At 37.7% G+C, this 17890-nt stretch overlaps 1 protein-coding gene across 1 annotated transcript in view; it reads right to left on the reverse strand.

The window, feature by feature from the left end:
- Positions 1-858: 858 nt before the first annotated feature.
- The window catches only part of LOC145984284 (prolyl 3-hydroxylase 1-like), a 91675-nt gene continuing 74643 nt past the window's right edge, over positions 859-17890 (reverse strand). The window contains exons 10-12 of the mRNA XM_083117923.1: positions 15452-15566; positions 9091-9169; positions 859-7563 (exon numbers count right to left, since the gene is read on the reverse strand). Coding sequence (XP_082974049.1) covers positions 7222-7563; positions 9091-9169; positions 15452-15566 — 536 coding nt within the window. The 3' untranslated portion in view covers positions 859-7221. The remainder of the gene's footprint in view (positions 7564-9090; positions 9170-15451; positions 15567-17890) is intronic.

A 17890-nucleotide genomic window follows, 5' to 3' on the forward strand; every position in this document is an offset into this window, starting at 1 on the left:
ATCGCAACAACTTCAAAGACAAACTAAAAACTCTATTGTTAAATGAACAATATCTGTGTTCCAGCACTCACGAATAATAGCTCGCATTTCTGATCCAACTTCCTAATAACAAGTATTTTCATCTACATTTTGCTTGTTTACTTTTCCCCTTACATGTTGCCTACCCCTAACAATATTTTGTCCTTTCTCGCATATTAAGAACAATTATATGTTTTTTTTTGTTTTTTTTTACACATAACATTAATATTAATTTGTATTATTCTTAACCATATGACACCAAGCACAATTGTGTCAATTAATTTGTGTATCCTTGTGTATTTGTTTTCAATCTTTTTATTATTATTATTATTATTATTATTTTTAGTGTGTAGACGAGCCTTTGTTCTCAATTTTGTATTTGTTCTTTTTGTGTCTTCTTTATGTTTCTCTCTTTCTTCTTTGTTTGTTATTGTACAAACATTTAGTAGGTAGAATGTATTTAGTATGTATATATATCCATCGGGGTTAGGTGGTAGAACAGCCGCAGGCTGAACCTCGCCCTTTAATAAAGGAAAATTGAAATTGAAATTGAAATTGAAACTTCAATAGCGTGTTATGCTGACATGTTTTATTACAAATATGTAGACGACAAAGCAAACACAATCGGCACAAACACTTTGAGCTATTCGAAATGGATCTAATTTTTCAGATATTAGAATATTGAAGATTCAGTGTTAACTAGCATTCACTAGGTGATATTCAAGTGGTGGAGACAAACCAATATGTGTACATTCTTCAGGGTTCCCCCTGATTTAGAAATCCTAGAAACATAGGGGAATTTTGCAAAAAAAAATTAAGAACCCTGTGAAAGTCCAGAACTGGTGGTTTTTGTGCTTGCCAGGATTCGAGACAAAAAAAAAAAAACAAAAAAAAAAAACACCTTTTCAGATTTTTCTCAAGGAAGCTTCTGGAATGTATATAGTATTTTGTAGGAAAATATTTTAAAGTTTTTTCTTCTTAATTTATCTTCAACAATAATGAAAAATATTGACTGATCTGATTGGCATGCAAAGTTAAGGATTTAATGTTAAAGCTTTATGAAATAGTCAGGAAAGTTATCTGAAAATAACTGGAAAAGTCAGGGAATTTGTTTTGGCAAAATAAGTGGGAATCAAATGTTCCAATTCCAAATTTCTCAAAGTGGGAATCAAATGTTCTGGTTGCAAATTTCTCAATTCATAGACCAAGTCGTCAATCAAAATATTCAATGATTCCACTTTTGCAGGCAATTCAATTGCATTTGGCCACTGGCAAGGAGATAATTGACACAATTCATCACAACAATTGACTCAGTTGTGTCATTATCGCCTTGTGAATGGGCAGTTTATGGCAGGTCTACCAGGCGATTTTTGTTATGTAGCATATAGTCAATGCTTTCCCATCTTACAGTGGCCAGTCAATTGGCTATGGGATGGCCTCCGTGGCACAACACATTACGATGCCAGGGGCCCCAGGTTCGAATCCCAGGCTGGGCATAGTGTTCATTGTGAGTGTCCCTTCATCATATCATCACTCATTCTCATCTTCATGATTAGCCAAAAGTGGTATAAAATCAATCAATCAATTGGCAATGGTACTGGGCCATGTCTTGGAAATTATGTGGGTGGAGCACTTGGTGTAATTATTGTGGAAGCACATTCCACTTAAATATTTGCCTCAAATATATACATTTGCATGTTACACCAAATTTTGATCCAAATGTATTACAAAGAAACTATTACACCTGCTATTTTTATACAACTTTGAAGAGCAGTGAATTTACTACAATACTAATACCATAATGATTTGACCAATAAGGAAAGTATGAAGTCTACTGTAACTTAAATGCAAGAAGGAACATATAATTTGCAATTAATACTTTAACTTGCATGCTTCAACTGTTGCTGTTCATCTGGCATTTAAATGAAATATATCTGTACACCCTTATTACAAAATTGAAGACATTAGAATTCACAGAGATTTACCACAGTATTTCTTATTTGGTGTTAGTAATATAGCACTTTAGAGAATAATACTTAAATATATATAGAAAACTTGTTCAACTCTAATAAAATGTGTCCAAATTTACATGTTGGCACAGCCATATGAAGTACTTACAAAATGAAAAAAAGTAGATATGTAAAAAAAACATTAAAATGTGTGCTTGCAAAAGAAAAAAGCGTTCAACACAATATAAAAACTTTACCAGGACTTAGAAGAAAGGAAACCCGTTGCTTGCAAATGTAATGTATACAGCAGTTGATGTGTAACTATCAGGAATTTACTTATAGTACAGAAAATTATATGAATGTTGCCTGCCGAGTCATGTACAGAGGATTGTTTCCAATGTCTAGAAACAAATTCAGAAACACGGCATGCCTCATTGTGAGTGGGTCTCGTGAATAAAGAACTCATTGTGATGAATACAAAATAGCACTAACATGTCTCTATCTCTAATGGTGTCAGGGGTTTTTGGAGGTCTAAAAGTTCCTTTACAATAGCCAGGTATAGCTACTCTGCTGCTAAAGTAGAAGCGTATTATCAGCGTATCTATGAGACAAACCAGACCTGTGTTAAATGGGGTTGATTTCAACATTTTAGAAATTAGCTAACCCATGGACTGCTACCAGTCATACTCCAGATATAGTGAGACAAGTCAAAGCATTTGTCTCTGGCAGTGATAAAACCACACAGAAAATCTTCCTGTACAAGTGTAAGCTGGGCATTCCAATAAAGTTCCACAATCATCACTGGGATGTGAACTTGGAACTGAAGACATCTCAAATGTCACCAAGCATGGGAGATAATGATGGAAACATGTTGCTGGCTTTAGGTGACCCTGTCATCTGAATGCACAGGTTCGAGTCTCCTGGGGGGAAGCATAACAACTTTTCTCCTGAGATTTTGACCAGTGTACGAGAGCGATGGCCACCCACCATCATGAGAAAATTGGGGAGCTACGAATGAGGAGCGTAACCCCCATAACTGGCTGGATATCTCCCACCTCTGCTGAGGCTTGTCAGAGTGAGACCAGCAGTCAGTAGGTAAGGGCCTGGTTTTCAAGAGCTGTTGCACCAAGGGTTATAATTATTATTATTAGATGAAGCATATACTAACCTAAATGACTGCAACAAATCTGGCCCGATTGCTACCATCACAAAAATTAAAAATATTTTTCAAAAATACTACTCAGGATGCAGGAAGAGTTTTTTGCAAGGGTTTCATGATTATCATAAGATAGAGCTATAACGGAATAATAACTAGTTGCTAAGTTGTTACAAAGACAAAAGTCAATTTTGTGTATTATTAATCACAGCCCCCGACTTCATTTTAAAGCAAGATGATCCTGAATCTCTATAATATAGTAGCAAAAGTTTTGGTGCATCAGGAGGAGGCATGAAACCACACATCTGGCTTGACAATCAGATTTTCAGAGGCAGTGAAACAGGAAATGGTGACATTCCAGCAGAAGTCACCTGATGAATATTACATGGTTTTATGTTGTTGTTCTTTTTGTGTCCTGAGGCATTGGAAATGGACATCTTCACACTATAGGCAGGCGTTGGAGTTCGAGTTTTTGCTTAAAGTCTACTTTATGCACTAAAAGGCTAATTGGGACTGGATCAACAGTTTAAAGTGGGATCCAAACCACTATGTGCCTCCATTGGGTATCGAACCTGGGACCTCTTGATTAGGTAGATGATGGAAAGCATGTGAGAGTGGAGATACTTGTACATCTGAAAAGCATTCTACAGTGGCAACCAAGGTTCAGAGCAATTGCTACAATGAATGGCTATTTGAATTGATTTGCTATTTAGCATTTCTTTTTTTTACCACTTTTGGCTAATTGCGACAATGAGGTTGAGTGATGAAATTGATGAAAGGACACTCACAAAGAACATCCATTCCCAGGCTGGTGTTTGAACCCGGAACCCCTGGAGTTGTAGTGCAGCAAGTACAGCTTGGTCGGTAGTAGACAGATATTCCACTGCATGTGAATACTGAAAAATTGTCTCCAGAGATGGGGAACAACACACTGTACTATTGAAGTTTCAAGTTGGTGGAAGGCTGTTTGCCTTGAAAGTAATACACCAATTGGTATTAATGAATCGATACTGAAATTTGGTTACATCATTTGAAAATAATATTTACAAATATTGTGGAGAAATTCCTCAATTTTACTCAGATGTCTAAAGAATGAAAGCTGAGCAATAGATAAAATATTAGACATGGCATACTCAGGATCAAAAGTAGAAGCTGGCATTAAATAATCATCGAAAGAAAATGTAATTTTTACATTAGTGCTTTAAAGATATTCCTTTTACACTTCATGGTTAACAATGACATTGTTTTGTACTGCTGTACACATTACTCTATTATAAATAATGCTACTTACATCTAAAAACACAACACTGTCACACAACCTCATTTAGATATTTGCTGCCATATATACATAGTAAACTTTGTTCATCAAATTAGCCACTTATGGTGTTTTTGGTAACTATCATTTGTGTACATGAAATATGCACTTCACATGTTGTTAACTCTAGTAATTACAACAAACCACTAGGATTATGTTTTGTCTTAGAAACACCATCTGCATTTCAAACAAAGATGCATTTAAATATATACTTGTACAAGATTCTGATAAAAATATTCATTATTTGTAAGAATGACAAGTAAGGAAGCATTTTTCTTACTATATTAGGGCAATTCCATGAAAAGTGAAATAAAAATGCCAATTCTCAGATGTATATAAAAGTATATATATACTGACAATATGATTTTGTACTACTCTATCTGATATGTATTTGTACAAATTTTTCTTACTGTTGTGATGATGTCAGCAAGACAATGTATTATTCTGTAATTAGGAAATAGGAACAACTTATTAATTTTACCTTCCAATTTATAAAAACTTGAACTTTTATCATTGTTTGCACATCAAAAATTTTCTTATTTACCTGTTCATGTCACAGAATCATTGCATTTACTAAGTGAAGGTATGTTTACTAACATATGTGTTGTCACACCCCAAAAATTTTAACTCATTCATTCATTCATTATGTTTTCTGAATTACATCCATAATGCTATAATTCTTATGAATGTAGAAATAATAATTGCAACCTAAATCTCCAAATTATAATTAAGTAAAATACTTGTAAAGTAAAATGAAAATTTTCACATGATTTGTTCAAAGAATATATAATGTTAAAGTTTGAAAATAGTACATCCGTAATATGGAATTTCCCATTAATGTTTCTTTATTCAAAGTTTTCTTGCAGTTAGTGACTGGCCATTGCTGTTAAAGCCAAAATCAACATTCAGTATGAAAATTAAGCCTACTTTCTGGATCTATTATAGTAAGTTGCACATAGAAACTGTTAAGACAGAAACTCATGACATGTCTGGAATGCTAATACAATATTAAATGCATTGGACTATTGTACAAAAAGGGGGGATTCAACAGTGGTGCAAGCATTTTGAATCAAAGGAAAAATATTGGTATATAAACATTGTTTCAATAATGTTGCTCAGTATCATATTTATGAATACGAAATTCACACTAAGGTTGGCACTTTGTTTAATTTATCAATGTTAAGGCACTTAATTTAATAACATTAAAAGGAACTTTGTAGAAGTTAACTGAACAGAAATGCCTCTAACTCTCTTCTTATTACCTGGTTTCTGAGCCTCATCAGCACACATAATATACAAGGGAGAGTCAAATGTTTCTGTTTCTTATCTAGTACATTTCTGTATGTAGGGTTGCAAGTTTGCTGCATTTTAGCACAGACCTATTGGTGATCTACACATATTTTCAACTTTGAGTTAGTGCCTGTATGCCGTAAGAAGAATAAGTCTCTTGGGTCCATGTGCAGTCACTTATGAGCCACTGTAAAGTTCTTTCCACCATCTGCCTGCGAACTGAGGCCATTGTCGAACTTTCTCCTCCATTATTAAGCTTGCTGGTGTGCTAAGCATGCACACAGATATTGAATTTTCATTTGAAAAGGCACGAAACCACTCCTCTTCACTGGTGCAAGTGTGTAGAGGAGGCGACATCTTTGAAATGACAAAAATGGAATTTTCAAGCTCACTTGATTAGTGTTGCAGCCTTGAGGTCGTTTTGTAAATAACAGTTGATAGTAAAAGTAAAGTGCTCCCCTGTGCTTTGCACCATGCCATGAAGGCATATAGGGGGGTGTGGAGTTAGGGTCCCACACTATCTTGATCACGGCCAAAGGTGGGGGCAATGTGATCATCTGTGATCCCTGGCTGTCACAGAGTTTCCTCCAGGTACCCACTTTATAGGATGCTGGGTGGGCACCGGAGCAACTTGAACAGGTGAAAAAAATTGGATCTCTTCCATGGTAGTCAGATGCCCTAACAACTGAGCTACCATGGCTCTTACAGTTGATACCTCATGTAAATTTGAGCTGTATACAGTCTGTCCTACAATTTTTATTGGACTTTTAATGTTTTCAGTTGTCTCCCCCTTGTAGATACCCCATGGTTTAGAATGAATGCTTTCATGGCTATCATAAATAAACCTTACTTCCTTTTGCATTCTCAAAATTCAACTCATTTACAGTGAATTTGTTCTCAGTGGGAGATAAATGATCTCTAATGGGAGTTTTTTTTAAAGCTATGTTCACTGGGGATTTATTGTTATCATAGAGGTCTCGGGGGTCATACTTGATTTTAAATGACATCAGGAGACAAGTGACTGTTTGGTGTTAGCCTAGACATCTCACACCCTTCATCTGCCATGTTGGTCATGGGCACATTCAATATTAAAGTAGAGAACATTAAGGCTAATTAAAAGTTGTTAACAAGTGGATGAAAAAATATAAAAATAATATGCCATGCCAAAATCAGATATCTTGTTTACAAAATGAACTACATTTTATGCCTCCCTTTTTGGGGACCAAGCAGCTGAGATATTATTTTCACACATACAAACATCCTATCCATAGTATTAAAAATAAATGAACTGAGGTATAATGTAAATACTGCCAGCAGAGACAGTTTGAGGTAAGAATAGACATTTAGATAGTTGCAATCGATTTTCAAAAACATTCATCCAATGATTTTCACATGTACACGACACTTATTTTTCAAGACACCCACACACAAAATAATATTTTTCAACTTGTCGACATTTAAATAAATCAATGTTTTATCCCACGATATACTTCTTATTCAATACCATCAGAAAGCTGCTCACTGTTTGAAGGAACTGATTTTTTGGAAGATAAATCTACTTTCTTCTCTGTTTTACCTTTTGTTATTCCAGGCGGATCAAATACAACATGTTTCCTTAACTCCTTCATTAACTGCTCGCTAATGCTTCCATCTTTTCGCACTTGAACCAAAACTTGTTGAGCAAGTACTCTTTCTATCTCCTTGTACTTTGGATTAAGTGTAAACCATAATCCAATCGCACAACGGCTGCCTTTCTTTACTCCTCGAACTCCATGGAGATTTTCGATACCAGCAGAAAATGCAACAAGTCTTCCACATTGTGGTTTTACAACACCCTAAATAAGAAATCACAATTGAGAGTTTAGTGCAGAAATGTCAACGAATATTCTGAGGCCTCCATCAGTGACGATGCCAGAGGGAGGGCAGGGGGTGGCCCCCAGTCAAACACTTTGACCCCCCCCCCCAACTGACGTTAAGAAAATATAAAATAATAAGAGAGTTAATTTATAAGGGTATGGCGATTTTCACCTTTTCTAAGTGGTGTATTCTGCACGTTATCACTTTTCCTGCTTACAATACCAACTTGACTAACAAAAATTAATTGTTTTAGTGAGACTTTTGTTCAAGATTCCAGCGTCGACCTGGGCATAGGCAATTTCTCATTCATTTATGTCCTGTAATTGTCGCGATTAACCTACGTTTTAACCAGCTCTATGAACTGGAGGAAAGTGTTACATGTGGATGGTTTTAAAACATCACAAACATTCTGAGGACCACAAAACACCATCTGTAATTTGGGCAAATTATTCTAACAGTGCATTGTTAGTGGCAACGCTAATTAGTGAAAGTAATTCAAAGGAGATTCAAGAAAACAGACATTACATGTCAGTTGTTGTGGATGCATCGCGGTTTCATACTATGATGATGATTCTGAGGCAAGCCTTAACAGAGGGAATTTCTTGGAACTCTTGAAGTTCATTTCAAAATGAGGCAATATTATTTGGAATTGTATTGATCTTGAACCTTAAAATTCAAATTATACTCACAATTTGACTCAAAACAAATTTATCTACGTAATGTACACACTTATTTTCAACAAAATAAGCCAGGAAGTGGAAGAGGCAAATCTATTTGCATTGATGACAGATGCAGTGGTAGCGTCACCGCCTTGTAATCAAGGGGTCCCGGTTTTGATACCCAGTGGAGGCACATAGTGGTTCGGATCCCACTTTAAACTGTACGTCTAGTCCCGATTAGCCTTACCGTGCATAAAGTGGACTTAAAACACCAACTCAATCAATCATTTGATGCAGGTTTGCTCTTTGCATATATCAAAATCAAAGAACTTATTTACAAGAACTCCATAGATGCCTGTAATTGTGTAGCACAAACATACTTTGGAGTCATAGAGTGAGAGGTGCACCAGGGTCAGAACATTTCTTGAATTATAAGAAAACTCTAACCTTTTTTAGATTTTCATTTCTGTGATATTATTTCCACCTCCCCCCAGTCACTTTTGTCTGGTGCCGTCACTGGCCTCCATTATGGTTTACTCATTAAAAGGGTGACGGACCAGAATTTCTAATCATCTCTACTAGATTACATTTGAAGAATCTATCACATCTGTTAAGCATTTATTCAAGAGGCTAGCAGAATATATACATACAAATGCATAGAAATTTCAGCAAAGAATGCAAGCTCAAATTGAAATTTTCAACTAGTACATCTCCCGTGTGTGACAAATGTTTGTCAAAATTGAAGTATACTTGTCCCTAGATATAATTTGAATTTTTCTTCAAGAATATATGCCCATCAGATAATTACAAATTTGTGTAATTAAAAAATTAAACATAAGTGCTTACCTGTACATGTTTAGCTGTCACATCTGTTGCAAATATAAACTCACCACCCTCAAAATCATCATTTAGGTACAATATGGCACTGAAAAGAACACACATGGAGTATTAGTGAGTTATAGCTTCCCCTATGCCATTATTATATAATTCACACATTTTATCAGTAAAAAAGTCCCGTGCATTGAAGGTACATAAAACATTTTTGATCTTGGCCATAGTCAAAACAAGGATCAAATGAATTTAAAATGTTATTTATTGTATATATTTATTATATATGTCCCGCACCATGGTGGTTGGATGATCTATCATCTCTGGCGGACAGGCACTGGCCCCCATGGGGTGTTACACCATGGGTTATATTATAATATTATTTTCAGTAGGCATCCTCTTAACAGGCCACCATGGGACCAAACCCTTGGAACAATAACGAAATGGCCAGTTAAACTGAATCATGTAATGGAATACCAGCACCAGTCGCTCACTGTACTCTTTCCTACATGGAGTTCATTACCAATATGTTTCACTGGTTTGCCTTTGCCTAAACATTCTAGAGCATTTGTTCCATCGTCACTACATTGAGTTTTCATTTTTCACTCATTTTGCTATCGAAAATTACTGTATGGTAACTGAGTAAAAATAACCATATACAGTACAGTACACTGCTCGCACAAAACAATAACAATGTTCACACAAAATGATGTCCACTGCTCAACTGAATAGAGAATTTAACTGGAGGCTAGAGACAAACATGTCACAACAGGTGCTGTATGAGTCACTTCCTCAGCTGAGCGGCTGGTTAAACTGACAACCGGTTGAACCGAGGCAGTTAAATGGGAACCCACTGTATGTTAATTACTGTATGGTATAATAGAAAAAATGCATGCATGCAAGTAACACACAAACAGAAGTCTGACTAACAACTTCAAATTTCATCTTCAAAATATCGTGGGCATCATCTTTTATATATACAAGGGTTGGATAAAAAGTAATGGCAACACTGGTGTAATTGGTACTTGACTGTATTGGCAGAGGAGCACGTGTTACATTCCTTCAAAGTAATCGCCCCTCATCTCTACGACCTTCTGTCACACGTATGGAAGGCGTCGTACACCGTCAGCGTGTCCATCTCTGTCGATGTCCCGCAGTGACCGCCCTATAGCACGTATGATGGCTTCGTGCATGTCGTAGTGCTTCCCGCCCAGTGGTTCCTTCATTTTGACAAAACGGTCGTAATCACATGGTCTCATACCGGTGAATACGGCGGATGTTCCAGTACCTCCCACTACCAGTTATGCAGGAGCGCCGTCACATTGTTCGCAGTGTGACACCTTGCAATGTCAAGCAGGATGATGGGACACCGTGCCGTCGCTTCCTTCTTAATGCGAGACGAAGTTGGTGTTGCAAGAAGGTGCAGAAGTAGGCTGCGTTGACCGTCTGCCTGAGAGACGTTGTTCTTCTTGCCTAAACATATTGTTAGGGCGCTTGCATTCTCGTCCTCTGCTTCAGAGCACTGCTGTTTTTGACAGAATAACATACAATCGCTCCCACTCACTATACTTCCTCGTCTGACATTCCTTTATCAGCCACGAAACGCTTGTGGCGTTGTGACTCACCCCTCACGGGACAGCAGTGTTGCCATTACTTTTTATCCAACCCTTGTAGACTGCCCCAAGGGGCTCTGTACAGTATTCTTGAGTAAAAGAAATTATGAATGCAGGTAAAGATCCCCATGGATATAACACCATGCCATGAAAGCACATTTAGGGGATGTTGGGGGGTAGGACCCCACACATACTCCATCTTGGCCACTTTGGAGGTGATGTGATCAGCACCATGCTCAGGCCAGCTTTACCCCCTCCCCCCCGTACCTTTTGATTTGAGGCTGGGTGAACTCAGTCAAAACATACTTACTGTATTTTTGAAATGGTCTAACATGTGGTCCATGTAAGAACTTTGTCCAGCAATGTATCAACTTTGAACCAATGCCAATACTCTCAAAAATACCCAACTATACATCATCATCATCATCATCTTTCACAGTTTCCTGCCTGTGGCTGGGTCAGCATAGAAGTCAAGCCTCTCCATTTTTCCCTGGTCTTCCACCACTCCTCTCCTTCCACAGTGTTCCAATCTTGTCTTCTTCTCCTAACACTCTCTGCTATCTGCTCTTTCCACCGACATCTAGGTCTTCCCCTTGGCCTTATTCCCACTCCTTGTGCATTGTAAGCTCTTACTGGTAGTCTTTCTGCATCCAACCTCTTCATGTGTCTGAACCATCTCATCTGTGCCTGATCTATCCTGTCCTGAAGCTTCACCACACCCACTGTCTGTTGGATCTCCTCATTCCTTATTCTATCCCTTCTAGTCTTCCCCAATATACTCCTTAAAAATTTCATCTCCACTGCCTATATCTCTCTTTTGTCTTTCTCTCTGCCATTGTTCAAGTCTCTGCTCCCTATGTAATTATTGGCACATAGTATGTATTATACAGGGTGTCTCATAAATAATAGCGCAAAATGACACAGGTGAAAGTACACGATAATAGAAGCCAAAAAGTCTCAGTAAACATGGGTCTGCAAATGAGCTGTTTTCGAGATAATCGAGAATGTGTGATTACAAGCTGCCACTGACTTCATTGTTTGTAAACGTCATCCTAGTTGGTAAAATGCTAATAATGTGTGCGAAAGTGTAGTTACAAGCAGTCATTGATTGCATTTTGTAAACACCGAGTGCTTTACTCCTTGCACGGTCTGAGGTTTGCTCTTTGTTTACAAAACAGAACATTTCCGAGAGGTGGCATTGTAATCAAACAGAACATTTCTGAGAGGTGGCATTGCAATCAAACAGAACATTTCCGAGAGGTGACGTTGTATGGATACAATCAGTACACAGTCTAATCGCACTGTGGGAGTCACGTCAGTTGTGTTGGACTGCATAGTGAAAATAGAACCTTACAGCAATGAAGAGTATGTGGATATGCATTTTGTGTATGGTTTGGCGAATGGCAATGCACCGGAGGCTGCACACTTGTATCAAGAAAAATACCCTGCTCGAAGGCACCCTGAGAGTCGGACATTTACTAGGGTACATCAGCGCCTCAAAGAACATGGGAGCTTCGAACATAGTAGGAGAGCAGGTAGACTTCCACACATTACGCCTGAAGTTGAGGACATGGTGTTGGAAGCAGTAGAACACTCTCCAGAAACCTCTATTAGGAGAATTGCCACACAAGTGTGAGTAAGCCGCAGTAGTGTATGGAGAATTTTACATCGCAATTCACTCTACCCTTACCACCTCCAATGAGTTCAGTGTCTCAGTGATATGGATTGTGTTCCTAGAGTGACGTTTTGTCAGTGGATGCAACAACAGGTTGTACTCAACCCTCGTTTTACAAGTAACATTTTATTTACAGATGAAGCGGGGTTCATGCAATGGTATTTTTAATTTTCATAATTCTCATGTTTGGAGTGTACTAAACCCACATGCTGTTCATGAGGCACCACATCAGCAATGTTTCTCATTGAATGTGTGGTTAGGGGTACTAGGTGATTGTCTCATTGGACCACACATTCTTCCAGGATTGCTTGAGGATGTTCCCCTTGATCCACGTCAGAGTATGTGGTACATGCATGATGGAGCACCAGCACATTTTGCTGCTGCTGTGAGACGACATCTAACACACAGATATCATCAAAGATGGATAGGTCGAGGCAGGCCTGTACAGTGGCCTCCACGTTCACCGGATCTAAATCCTTTGGATTTTTGTGTCTAGGGTCACCTCAAAAGTATAGAGTAGAACACTCCCGTTGACATGGTTGAAGAACTGGAACAGAGAATTGTACATGCTTGTGACCAATTCCGAAATGATCCGGGGGTGTTCAAAATAATTCAAAACTCAATGTGGAATCGCATACAGTATTGCATCCAGATGGAAGGATGACACTTTGAACACCTCCTTTAACAGGTACGAGTGTACAGCAATTGTAACGTAGAACATATGTACTAGTAAAGTAGTGCTGTATTCCTTGTTAAAGTAAGTAGAATGTTCAATTAAAGCAATGAGATCTCCTGATTTTTCATACTGTATTATTGGTATTTTACCAACTAGGATGACGTTTACAAACACTGAAGTCAGTGATGGCTTGTACCCATACATTCACACACATTATTAGCATTTTACCAACTAGGACGACGTTTACAAACAATGAAGTCAGTAGCAGCTTGTAATCACACATTCGCGATTATCTCGAAAATGGCTTGTTTGCAGACCCATGTTTACTGAAACTTTTTTGCTGGTATTATAATGTACTTTCACCTGTATATTTCCTTCTTGCATTTCATAGGTACATCCCTGTTCCATATTAATTTTTGAATGCTTCTGTTTACCTCCTCATCTATTCTTCCACTTCTCTCAATTATGCGTCCTAGATATTTGAAGCTCTCCACTACCCTCAACTCTTCCGTATCCATCTTTATTCTTGGTTCATTTCTGGCTCTGTTTCTTGTTGTTATTAGCACCTCACTCTTTGCTGCACTGAATTTCATTCTTGCTCTTCTGATTTTCTCATTCCAACTATCAAGCTGTCTCTGTACTTCTTTTCTGTTTTCCCATATTACCAAGTCATCAGCAAACAACAGGGCCTTCATCTCTTCCTCTCCTATCTCCTTCCCCACCTCTGCGTTAATTGCATCCATTGTAATTATGAAGAGCAGTGGGGATTTGTTTAGCCCATTACTTATACTGAACCACTCCGTTCTTCCCACTGGGGTCTTCACACAGCTCTGATTGTCCTTGTATGTGCTCTGCACTCTACACACTATCTCTTTCTCAACTCTTCTCTCTCTCTTAGAGCCATGCAAATCTTTGTTCTGTCCATGCTATCATATGCCTTTTCTATATCTAGGAATGCCATAAACGAATCATTTCCATACTCGTAGTGCCTTTCCTGTAATTGCCTTATGGTGAATATCAGATCTACTGTTGATCTGCCTCTTCTAAATCCATACTGTTCCTCTCTCATGTTCAGATCTGTTACTTCCCTTATTCTTTTCTCTAATATTTTCTCATACACCTTTGCTGAGTGGCACATTATTGTTATTCCTCTGTAATTTTTACATTCCTTTCTGTACACCTTCTTGAACATGGAAACTATTAGTCTCTTTGTCCAAGCTCTTGGCACTTCTCTCTCTTGCCACACTGTTTTCAACACACTGCACAGCCACTGCACACCAATCACTCCTGCTCCTAGTATCATTTCCACTGACACTTCATCTATTCCAAGTGATCTACCTCTCTTCATTCTCTTCAGTGCTTCCTCCACTTCTTTCCATGCGAGATTAATTTTTTCCTTCCTGTTTTCTTTTTCCTTCACTTCTTCATGCTCATTTCCTTTTTTCACGTTCAGCAAATTTCTCAAAATGATTTCTCCACATTCTCCTTATTTCTTCATCCTTTTCCCCTTTCATCCCTTAGCTTACAGCTGTCTCCTCTTTCTCTTCTCCTTTCTCTCACTAATCCATACAATACTTTCTTGTTCCCATCTACATCTTCTTCTAACACTTTGACCCACTCTTCCATCCACTTTCTTCTTTCCTCCTTTACTACTGTTCTGGCTTCTTTCTTCTTTTCCACATACTCTTTTCATGCATTTTGTGATTTAAATTTAAACCATTTTCTAAATTAATCATTTTTGTTTTCTAAATAAATCATTTTTGTTTTTCACTGCCTCTCTAGTTCTTTCATTCCACCATGGTGTTTCTTTCTTCTATCTTTTCTTGCTTGTCCTGCCACATACCTTTTCAGCTGCCTCTACTGATTCTGTTTTAAATCTTACAGATACCGATACAGATGCTTGAAAATTGTAACCATCAAAAGTTATTCAAAATATATTGTGAGTACTCACAATTTACCAAGATTTTTGACTTAAAATATTCAAGAATTACATCATAATATTACAGTTCATGTTATGATATCACAATACTCAGTTTTTTCATACAAAACTGGTGCAAAATGAAAAGAAACTTTGAATTTTGCATAACCTCAAGGATAATCAGACTCCGTAAAAGTGTCTCATGGGATTTTTGCGAAGTCCGTGAAAGACCAAAATGTAGGAAAAGTATCAGCCAGTATTAGTAAATGAATTCCAACTGATACTTTCTGATACTGATACCACTGGTATCGGCTGATAGTGATACATTGGAATTGGAATCGGCTGATACTGATGTTCAGAATCAGTATCAGCTGATACTAATACATCGGAATCAGTAGTCAGTCATTCAGCCCTAATCACTACTACTAATCATCTAATAACAATTTGACAACTGAAACTATATAAAAATTTCTAACTCCAGGAAAATACCTTATTACCTAAAATCTCTCCATGTATATGCTGGTGGCTCCCTTGTGCATTCTCCAGACTCCAGCAAATTGCAATTATCTGCATGGACAGCATGGCTTAAATCAGATCTATTATGAGGTGAACCTGAAATGAAAGATACACTGTTGTCACTATCACACCAAATAATGAATGGTGGGTTGGGGAAGCACTAAATCTTTTCATACCACAAATTCAGTGGTGTATTCTCCATTTATCACCCAGAAACCAGCTTTTTTCATATATTTTTATATATTTAGCTTTAATATATGCTTAATTGGTCATTATATATTATGCAAACTATTAAAACAAGCTTCAAAATCAGTAAGTAAATTGTTTAAAGAACTTAAAAACTGGTTTATGTATTCCACTGATCGTTCTCCATCGCACCCTTCTGATGACCGGTTTTCCTCCCTGATTGCACACGGGGAGGGCAAGGAAGCCAAAGTGAGTGGCTATTTAAAAGCATGCCACCTTCGGGGTTAGTTCAGGCACAAGCAGGACAAAACTACTTGTTCCCTTCTTGCTTTCTGTGCCATGCTTGGCAGAAGCAGTGTCCCTTGGTGCAGGGAAATCTAAGTCCAATTTTAGGTAAAAAGGAAGATTTTATGAAAAATATAGAAATGGGCAGAAAATTTAAAGTTGTCAGACTTCTGTTTTTGTTTTGCTTGCATGACAGCACTGATGTTTTAATCTTAATTAATCTAGATGGGGTGTATAATAAATACAGTGCCTTCTTCAGTCGAGTTGCCCATGGAATGGCGGCTAGCTCGGCAGGAAGAAAGATCACATCTGCCGGCATTTAGACCCACAGCTGTACTCTGATCTTTGCACTGGATGCATTCAGATCTGGTGTCCAGTTTGCACATGTTTGTGAAGTGTTAAGGTGTTAGCAAGTATTTTAGATTGTTTTGTTTTAGTTCATGTATTATGGGTGATTTTCTGCAGTCTAATAATGTAACGCTATCCGTACAATTTGGAACAATGCATTTTTATGCACGACTCTTGCATCATTACGAATTCTTGTAGGGAAGTTAAAATAAGTTTTGCAGCAGAATTCCCACATGTTCCTGTTTCACACAGAGACAGTGTTTGGATACTTGTGAAGAAATTTAGGTAATCAGTGTTTGTTCTTGATAAGAAGCAAAGGGTAAAACAGCATGTGCTTAATGAGGAGAAACGGTGAAGTATGAACAAAAATCCCTCTGGAGCCTTGCACAAGAAACAGACATTTTCATGACGTCTGCATGGTGAGCTACCAAGCTTTCCAACCTGAAACCATACATTAGAAGAATTGAAAGAAAATATCAGGAGGGAAATTGAAGCAATTTTGGAATATGAACTGATACGGGTTAGTGAAAATATCCTTTAAAAATTCTGTAAATGTGTGGATGCAGGAGGACATAATTTCCAACACCTCGTGTAACAAGTTATGTGCTCATTTTAATTGTAACTCTCAATGTAATTGTACCAGCTTCTTTCATTACATAGCTAGTGGCTCCAGTTACACGGATATTGCATCCTGTTTGCCGGCAGACGCGATCTTACTTTCCACCGCACTAACCACCGTTCCGTGGGTGACTCGACCGAAAAATAAGAATTGCTGTGGTAAATCAGGTCAAATTTTCAGAATACACCACTGCACAAATTATTGTTCATAAATCACCAATTGCAAAATAAAAGTAAAAAATAAAATAGCACACAGGCTCATACATAAAAAAAATACTAAAATAAATGTAATTACCACAGAAAGATAAAAGAAATCAGGTTCCTGCCTTGCACAAATGTTTGACAAAATTTGTTTTGAGTCGACTTAATGCACAGACAGACTAACCGGGACTGGTGTCAACTTCTGAAATTTGTCCCCATCAGTAATTGAAGCTGAACTTTATTGTAACTTATTTGCAATGAAAACAACAAAAAGTTCATTCCAATTAGTGCTTGTATGGTAAGCACAGTCCACCAAATGTTTTTGAACCACTTACTAGCAAGAATGAGACAATAACCAAAGCAACCACACCTTCAGTCCTTGTTCAAGATCACACCTTTCTTTACTTTCGTTTAAGTGAAGTGTTTCCATCATTGTGGAAAAGCATCTGAATGCATGGATACAGTATATTAGTGGCGGCTCACTGCTCATGTATGCTATATAGAGATAACCATGCTGACATGGAAGTGTTTACCATCTCAACTCTATATTTATCGCTTGCATATATAGAGCAAAAATTGGTACAGCATTTTAGGGGGAGGGGAGTGTTGTGGAGTAGTTTGTAAACACACCAGTTTCATGGTAAAATCATAGGTTTGTCATTGGTTCAATCCACAACACCGGCAAAAAGAAATGTGTTCACCTGAAGATGAGCCACAATGGTCTAGTTGTATGGGCATCGGACTGCTAAGCAGGAGATCCAGGTTAGATTCCCAGGGTGGGT

Source organism: Lepisma saccharinum, chromosome 2 (genome assembly GCF_977018435.1).
Source record: "Lepisma saccharinum chromosome 2, izLepSacc3.1, whole genome shotgun sequence".
Lineage (NCBI taxonomy): Eukaryota > Metazoa > Arthropoda > Insecta > Zygentoma > Lepismatidae > Lepisma > Lepisma saccharinum.